The sequence below is a fragment of the Tuber melanosporum genome (genome assembly GCF_000151645.1).
Source record: "Tuber melanosporum whole genome shotgun sequence assembly, scaffold_19, strain Mel28".
In the NCBI taxonomy this organism is placed as follows: domain Eukaryota; kingdom Fungi; phylum Ascomycota; class Pezizomycetes; order Pezizales; family Tuberaceae; genus Tuber; species Tuber melanosporum.
This window is the reverse complement of record NW_003298852.1, coordinates 534,701-543,721: the sequence shown is the minus strand read 5'-3', so window position 1 is coordinate 543,721 and position 9,021 is coordinate 534,701. Positions and strand designations below refer to the sequence as shown.

The 9,021-nt window shown below is 45.5% G+C and overlaps 1 protein-coding gene; it reads left to right on the top strand.

Annotated features, from left to right (window-relative positions):
- Positions 1 to 2,340: 2,340 nt before the first annotated feature.
- On the top strand, positions 2,341 to 7,998 carry GSTUM_00005369001 (uncharacterized protein; the record flags this gene model as incomplete). XM_002837448.2 has 10 exons in its annotated part: positions 2,341 to 2,577; positions 2,632 to 4,059; positions 4,131 to 5,945; positions 5,998 to 6,255; positions 6,313 to 6,470; positions 6,521 to 6,721; positions 6,773 to 6,979; positions 7,031 to 7,190; positions 7,244 to 7,363; positions 7,418 to 7,998. The coding sequence occupies 10 exons, from the start codon at positions 2,341 to 2,343 to the stop codon at positions 7,640 to 7,642; spliced, it is 4,809 nt and encodes a 1,602-aa protein (XP_002837494.1). The 3' UTR covers positions 7,643 to 7,998.
- Positions 7,999 to 9,021: the final 1,023 nt, after the last annotated feature.

The following is a 9,021-nucleotide window of genomic DNA, read 5'->3' as shown; positions in this document are numbered from 1 at the left end:
ATGATCCATGACCTCATACTTGAAGGTACCATCTTGTTTCTACAAGCAGTATGATATCACAAGTGTAGGTACTAATGATCTACGCTTAAAATACTTCCAATCTTATTTTATATTAGCTCCAACAAAAGTATGTACGTTGCGATGCCACCACTCCATGATCAGGTCCGAGAGATCCCGTGGCAGCCCGAGCACAGCCATCCGGCTTCATTGATTGTCACTCGTGATATTTTCAACTTCAGATGGTAAGTCCGTCAGGGGTAGGACACGATAGGTTGCCGTATAGTGGCCTATTGTAAACTTGCTAGGCATGTTAACAGGACTAGTGATAGCTACCAGAGATATATGAGGGAGATTCAGGGGTAAAACAAAGGATAGGGAAGAGAAACCAGGTATCTAGGGGCGGAGGGCTTGGAGAAGGATCGGGGTCAATGAGGGTCTGCGCTACTCGCAGAATACACGGAGAGGTTAAAAGCAAAGCAGATAATCACCTGGCACAAAATATCTAGATGAAAAACATCCCCTACCGGTCTCGTAACTTGGGAATTATAAAAGTTTCAATTTTGTGTCAGATCCTCTTCAGGATGTTGGGTATTTATCTGGGGTGCAAGTATAAAAATTTCCACATATCATAGATCGCAAAATTTCTGCCAGTTTTTGGGCCATAGCTTTAATGGCAAATGTGTCGGTGGGTTACATGCTGCAGGGTTGGGTCGTTTTTTTTTGTTATGGGTTGGCGATCTGGCGGCTGTCACTTTGAGTTCCTTTTCCCCTAGCTTTGGGAACCTGAAGTTTTCTCAGGGTTCGTTGCTTCCTCATCGATTATGATAACTTATGATAAAATACCGGTAGAGCACAGTACTATAATAATAATAATATTATTATTATTTTCAACTATTCTAATCTTTCTCATATTTATATCTTAACAACATACCTAATAGGATCTCAATTGTGGGGTGAACGGTTTAAAAACCAATGGAGACAGGCACCCGTGGGAATATATGACCACGCTTAATCCATATAACAGGGGGTAGACAGAGTTAAAGGAACTCGGCGGTTTCGTGGGTGGGTTTGTATCATAGCCGAACTGTCAACGCCATACAGTAATCAAAAAAATGAGGTGTGTTCCTGCAGGGGAGAACTGATGTTCTCCAAGTTAACATCTTAAACCTCTACGAGGTGTTTGACCTTATCGTTGAACATTCTTATCATGAATAATTACACCTCTCCCTTTAAAGTTTTTTCGCTTTACCAGGGGGAGGTGGCTCGGGGCAAACTTTAGGCGAGTAACTTATTATTTGGCTGGGATCCAATGGCCGCCGGAACTAACGAAGGAAATGGTTGCTCTTTCCTACTCAAGCAGGTTTTTTAGTTGGTGACATTTGTTGGGATTAAGCTCCTCTGGCTCACTCGTGTTAATAATTATCATATCTGTAGCTTGATGTTAGGGTGTGTATGAGAATCATACCTTTGTCCTCTTTGGAGGTATCATAATTAGCCGTTTTATTAGTCTCTTATTCCTGGTTTTAACAGGATAAAGACATTGAAGGATGAAAGTAAAGGGTGAGGCTCAACAAGACGCGGCCTTTTGCTAGGGCTGCCAAATTCGCGGCCACAGCGTAAATGGTAGCCCTATACAACAGGGCCTAGCGAACTAAACCACACCTCAGTGTTTCGCGGATTGCACCAACGAGAAAAGGCATCATCTCCACCACCTTAACCCACTATTTTCCACCTCATCTACTCAAACTCCATTTTCCATCAACCTTCTCTCAATCCTCGCCTAGCCTCCCTCTCTGCACTCTTTACTTTGCTCTCGATTCGTTTTCGGATTTCTTAGCTTTTTGCTCTGCTCCCCATAATTTTTATCTGTCTCTTTGCCTCCTTTTTCCTCAACGTGGGTGAGCCCCTAACGCTCAAAGCTTAGAGCAAACATGGCCCCTTTACCAATTACCTTTACCGAACTCTTATCCGTAAGTCGCGCCCTGAGTTTGGGCTGCCGTCTGATAATCCCTACTGATAGTATTATATTTATAGCTCCCACAGCTCGAAATTCAAGTATGAACGACCAAAGCAGCTTTAGCATCTCCGAATGAATTGTTCACTGACGCTTTGGAAACAGCAAGCATCAATAGGTTTCAATACCACCGTAAGTTTTACTACACAGTTCTACCTTTGGCCGTGATTTTGAGCTATTCTCTAACAGTTGTCCAGACCTTGGAGAGCGACCACTTTATCTGCATTCGTGAAAAGAGTGATGAGGTAGCAGCACAAGTCGTAATAATCGACCTTCATAATGGCAACCAGGTCACACGGAGGACGATCAAGGCGGATAGTGCTATCATGCACTGGAGCAAACAGATTATCGCCTTGAAAGCCCAACGCACACTTCAGATCTTCAACTTGGAAGCAAAAGAGAAGCTGAAGTCGCATACAATGAATGAGGATGTTGTCTTTTGGAAGTGGATTAGCGAGAGGAGCTTGGGCCTTGTTACAGATAATAGCGTTTACCATTGGGATGTTATGGATCCTAGCCAAGCGGCTCCTGTCAAAATCTTCGACCGACACATGAATCTTTCGGTAAGCATGTGGCAATGGAAAGGGTGGAGATCAGTTTTGACTTTTGAGAATTAGGGCTGCCAAATTATTAACTACCGCGTCAATGCGGATGAGAAATGGATGGTTGTAGTTGGTATTTCTCAATCACAGGGGCGTGTTGTGGGTAATATGCAGTTGTACTCCAAGGATAGAGGGATCAGCCAGGCCATCGAAGGTCACGCCGCTGCATTCGCCTCGATCCGACTTGAGGGGGCTTCCTCCGACACAAAACTATTCACATTTGCTGTCCGAACAGGTCAAGGAGCTAAACTCCATGTAGTTGAGGTAGACCATGTCGCTGCCAACCCTGTGTTCCAGAAAAAGGCTGTCGACGTCTACTTCCCAGCCGAGGCCGTCAACGATTTTCCCGTTGCAATGCAGATCTCACCAAGATTTTCTATCATATATTTGGTTACCAAATACGGTTTCATCCATTTGTACGATCTTGAGACCGGAGCATGCATTTTCATGAACCGTATTTCGAGTGAGACTATTTTCATCACGGCACCCCATGAGGCTAGCTCCGGTATCATTGGCGTGAACCGAAAGGGTCAAGTTCTGTGCGTGAGTGTCGATGAGAACCAAATCATCCCGTATCTGCGAGAGAACCCGGCGAACTCAACTCTTGCCGTCAAACTTGCTTCGCGGGCTGGCCTTGCCGGCGCTGATGAGCTATATCAGAAGCAATTTCAATTACTCATGGACCAAAAGAATTTTGTAGAGGCCGCCAAAGTTGCCGCAAATTCTCCTCGTGGATTCCTGCGTACTCCAGCGACCATCGAACAGTTTAAGTCCGTCCCAGCACCCCCCGGACAGCTCTCAGTCATTCTCCAATACTTTGGTATGTTGTTAGACAAGACGACGTTGAACAAGCACGAAACCATCGAATTGGTTAAGCCCGTCCTTGCACAAAACCGGAAACATCTGCTAGAGAAATGGTTGAAGGAAAACAAATTGGAATGCACAGAAGAACTGGGAGATGCCGTTAGGGTCCACGATGTCAACCTCGCCTTGAGTGTCTATTTGCGGGCCAATGTTCCTCAGAAAGTTGTTGCATCCTTTGCCGAGACGGGACAGTTCGACAAGATCGTGCCATATGCACAAAAGGTTGGATACAGCCCAGACTACACAGCTTTGTTGACTCATATCGTCCGAATCAACCCGGAGAAAGGCGCCGAATTTGCAACTCAGCTTGCCAGTCAGGAGGGTGGTTCCTTGGTTGACATTGACCGGGTGGTGGATGTTTTCTTGTCACAGAATATGATTCAGCAGGCGACGGCTTTCCTATTAACGGCATTGGAAGGAAACAAGCCAGAGCATGCGGCCCAACAGACCCGTTTGTTAGAAATGAACCTCCTAAATGCACCCCAAGTTGCAGATGCTATTCTGTTGAATAATATGTTCTCGTACTACGATCGTGAAAAGATTGCAAAGTTGTGCGAGAACGCGGGCCTATTCCAGAGAGTATGATATCCCCTTTCCTGCCTTTTGTCTATACCTGCCGGCCTTTTTCTTACGATCCATTTTCTTCATAGGCTTTGGAACATTTCGATGATCCTGCTGCAGTTAAGCGGGTTCTCTGCAACAATAGTGCTGGGCTTTCTCCAGAATTCATTGTTGAGTATTTTGGGAGGATGTCTTTGGAGCAATCCTTGGACTGCATGCGAGAGATGCTGAGGGTTAACATTCGTCAAAATCTCCAAGTCGTAATTCAAATTGCGACCAAATATTCCGACCTTTTGGGTGCCAATCGCTTGATTGACCTTTTCGAGAGCTTCAAAACATTTGAGGGTCTCTACTATTACCTTGGCAGTATCGTCAATTTGAGCGAAGATCCGGATGTGCACTTCAAGTACATCCAAGCGGCCACTGTTTGCGGTCAGATGAGTGAGGTAGAGCGGATCTGTCGCGATAGCAATTTCTACAATCCGGAGAAGGTCAAGAATTTTCTTAAGGAGGCAAAGCTGACTGAACAACTTCCATTGATTGTGGTCTGCGATCGTTTCAATTTTATCCACGAGCTGGTATTATACCTCTACCAGAACCAGCAGTTCAAGTCTATTGAGGTCTACGTCCAGAGAGTTAATCCGGCTAGAACTCCAGCAGTGGTTGGAGGACTCTTGGATGTTGACTGCGAGGAGTCCATCATTAAGAATCTGTTGAAATCTGTCCAGAGCTCGGCAATTCCTATCGACGAGCTTGTTGCCGAAGTTGAGCGTAGGAACCGTCTAAAACTTTTGTTGCCCTTTTTGGAGGATACATTGGCAGCCGGAAATCAACAACCAGCTGTCTACAATGCCCTTGCAAAGATATACATCGATAGTAACAACAACCCGGAGAAATTCTTGAAAGAGAACAACCAGTACGACAATTTGGTAGTCGGAAAGTACTGCGAAAAGAGAGACCCATACTTGGCATTCATTGCATACCAGAAGGGTCAGAATGATGTTGAATTGGTTAGAATTACCAATGAGAACTCAATGTTCAAGCAGCAGGCCCGGTACCTTGTAGCACGCCGTGATTCCGAACTGTGGGGCTTTGTCTTGAGCCCCAATAACATCCACCGCCGTTCTCTAGTGGACCAAGTTGTCGCAACTGCCGTCCCCGAATCCACTGACCCCGAGGATGTTTCAGTGGCTGTGCAGTGCTTCTTGAGCAACGACCTCCCGACCGAGTTGATCGAGCTTCTTGAGAAGATTATTCTTGAGCCATCCACATTCAGTGATAACAGCAGCCTACAGAACCTGCTTATCCTCACGGCAGTTAAAGCGGATAAGGCCCGCGTAATGGACTACATTCACCGTCTCACGAATTACGACGGCCCCGATGTAGCTCACATTGCCATCCAGAATGGACTCTACGAGGAGGCATTTGAGGTCTACAAAAAGATAAATGCACACAGTGACGCTATCAACGTTCTCATTGAAAACATAGTTAGCATTGAACGCGCCTTTGGCTATGCTGATCGTGTTGATTTGCCCGAGGTATGGAGTCGTCTCGGTAAGGCTCAGTTGGACGGCCTTCGTATTACCGATTCTATCGAATCTTATATCCGAGCTAAGGACCCTGGCAACTATGCGGAGGTTATCGAGATAGCTACTCATGCTGCAAAGTTCGAGGATCTCATCAAATATCTTCAAATGTGCAGACAGACCCTGAGAGAGCCAGCTGTTGATAGTAGCTTGGTTCTGTGTTATGCTAGGGTTGATAAATTGCCTGAGCTGGAGGAGTTCCTAAATAGCTCGAACGTTGCCAATATCGAGGAGTGTGGTGACAAGGCATACGAAGAGGGGCTTCACCAGGCCGCCAAAGTCTTCTTCTCGAGCATTTCCAACTGGGCCAAATTGGCTGTAAGACTATATATTCCCATAAATTTGTGAACCCTTTACTAATTGATCATAGACTACTCTCGTATTCTTGGAAGAGTACCAAAATGCTGTCGAGTGCGCCCGTAAAGCCAATAGCACTAAAGTATGGAAGCAAGTCAACGAGGCCTGTGTTTCCAAGAAGGAGTTCCGTCTTGCACAGATTTGCGGTCTCAACCTGATCGTCCATGCAGAAGAGTTGCAAGATCTTGTCAAGCAATACGAACATAACGGGTATTTTGACGAGTTGATCAGCCTCCTCGAGGCTGGATTGGGTTTGGAGAGGGCCCATATGGTATGTTGGACTATCTCACCCCGGTGTGAAAGCATCACTTGACTAATTTAACTGCAGGGTATGTTTACTGAGTTGGGTATTGCCCTCTCAAAATACCATCCCGATCGTGTAATGGAACATCTTAAGTTGTTCTGGGGCCGTATCAACATTCCAAAGATGATTCGTGCTTGCGAGCAAGCTCATCTTTGGCCTGAACTCATCTTTCTGTATTGCCAGTACGTATTGTGACTCTCTCATGTTAAACACGACTAATGTATTTTTTCAGCTATGACGAATGGGACAATGCTGCTTTGGCGATGATGGAGAGAGCAGCAGATTCATGGGAGCACCAGTCATTCAAGGATATTGTTGTCAAGGTTGCCAACCTGGAGATTTACTACCGTGCCTTGAACTTTTACCTGCAGGAGCAACCTTCCCTGCTTACCGATTTGCTGACTGTTCTCACACCTCGCATTGATGTTTCCCGGTAGGTCAACTTCCTTCTGTTATTGGCAGCAATTGAGCTTACCTTTTCTAGTGTTGTGCGAATGTTTGAGAAATCGGACAATATTCCTCTTATCAAGCCGTTTTTGCTCAATGTTCAGCCTCAAAATAACAAGATCGTCAACAACGCTATTAACGATTTGTTGATTGAAGAGGAAGATTATAAGACACTTCGTGATTCGGTCGAGAACTATGACAACTATGACCCGATTGAACTTGCTCAGCGTCTCGAGCAACACGAGTGAGTTTCTATGATTCTTTTGTTTGGTGAGGGTTTCTGACATTTTTATAGACTTGTCTTCTTTAGGCAGATCGCCGCCAATATCTACCGCAAGCAGAAACGTTGGAACCAATCTATTGCCCTATCAAAGCAGGATAGGCTCTTCAAGGATGCTATTGAGACTGCTGCTGTATCCGGAAAGGAAGATGTGGCGGAGGAGTTACTTCGTTACGTGAGTACGGGATATTCTGTTCTTGAGATATTCATACTGATTGGCATTCCTAGTTCGTCGACATTGGTAGCCGGGAGTGCTATGTTGGTATGCTTTACGCCTGTTACGATCTTATCCAGCTTGATGTTGTCATGGAGATCTCGTGGCGCCATGGCTTGAGTGACTACACAATGGTGAGTTGCTCCCGGAAAATATGATCTTCGTGTGCGATGTGCTAACTGGAACAGCCTTTCATGATCAATGCCATGAGACAGCAAACCAAGAAGATTGCTACTCTCGAGAAGGACAATGAAGAGCGTAAGATCAAGGAGGCTACCCAGCAAAAGGTCGAAGACACTACTCCGATTCTCGGAAATCGTCTTATGCTCACCGCCGGACCGGGTGGCCCTATGCCACAACAATCATACGCTAACGGGATTGCACCGCAAGCTACTGGGTTTGGAGGGTTTTAGACATGAGTGGATAGAAGCCTTTGATAACTCATAATTATTTCCTTTATCTGTTTTTTTTCTTCTTTTTCTCTTCTCGTGTCATTCCTGGGCGGAGCAACTTTCGGATAAAAAAATACCTGGGAAATCTCCTGGCATGATTTTCTAGTGATGATGAACGGTCGAAGAATGGGGCGGATTGGTTAAAAGGGGGAAAAAGTAAAGGGATTGAGTTTAAGTTCCTTTTTGGTTTTTTCTCTGGGGGGGAGAGGGCTTTTTTATGCCTTGCTTTATTTTTTCAACTTTCTTGACGTTATCCTGATGGGTCCGTCTGTATCATTAATTATTTGCGATATCACTCCTACGCCTAGTCTCTTTTGCGAGCATTGGTATGCTGTGGATTGATTGAAACCTTGGGCCCTATCGCGGGTGGGCTGCTCTACCGTGAAATGATGGCCCTCGGGGGCTTGTTTCCCAACCGTCCCTTTCCCCTTGCTGGTGTCATATAAATTGAATATTCATGCGCCGCCATCACAACTAATTTCTTGGATGGCTTTTCCTCATTCAGCGCCCTGCTGGATTTATAATTTTTTATCTTAACTCCCCCCCTCTCCTTCCGAGTCCGACCCATGGAAAGGTGAGATATGATGGCGACTACAGGGGGAAATGTAGAAGCTGATGAGGTAATGCTTTCCTGGGATTTGTGAATGGGGAGTTAGACACTGATAGCAGAGTGTAGGAGGGAGTATGATTGGAAGATCAAAATTAATGATGTGCACATGTGTAGCAAGGGGGATGCCTCACTGGACTTTACGAGTACATTACAGAATTCGAGTAGGGCTTTGCATTGTAGACTACGAACTGTAGTTAGATGCCGCGCGGTAGGTGAGCGTTGCTTTTCTTGTATGATACAGTGCCGTACAGTACAGTGCAAGCATCTGGGAATCTAAATGTCCAGCCCCCCCCCCCCTTCCCCCCGTGAGTTGCGGGACAGGCCAGGGAAAACCAAAGCAGGGTATCGGTATTATATTAACACAATAACAATAAATAAAAAATAAAATAAAACTGCTCCTCCGCCTCGTGGAAAAGAGGATTCGGGGGGACTTAGACTATCATAAACTTCCATTCCTCCATCAAGATTATTGTGCAAGCACTTTACAGTGCTACACGGCGCTATATATAGTCTAGTTATACCCTCCTCCTCCCAAAATTCTCCGACCCGATAAAGAGCGTGCAACTCAGAAACCGGGAAAAGAGTCGGGTTAACGCCACCATCATCTTATCTTTTTTTTTTTTTTTTTTTCCCCTCTCCCAGTCAATTATAAGTTAGTTATCGAAAGTTGTCACAAGCCAGCTATGATACGGTAAGGGTAGGGTAGCATCCCGCGGTCCCGGGCCAGGCC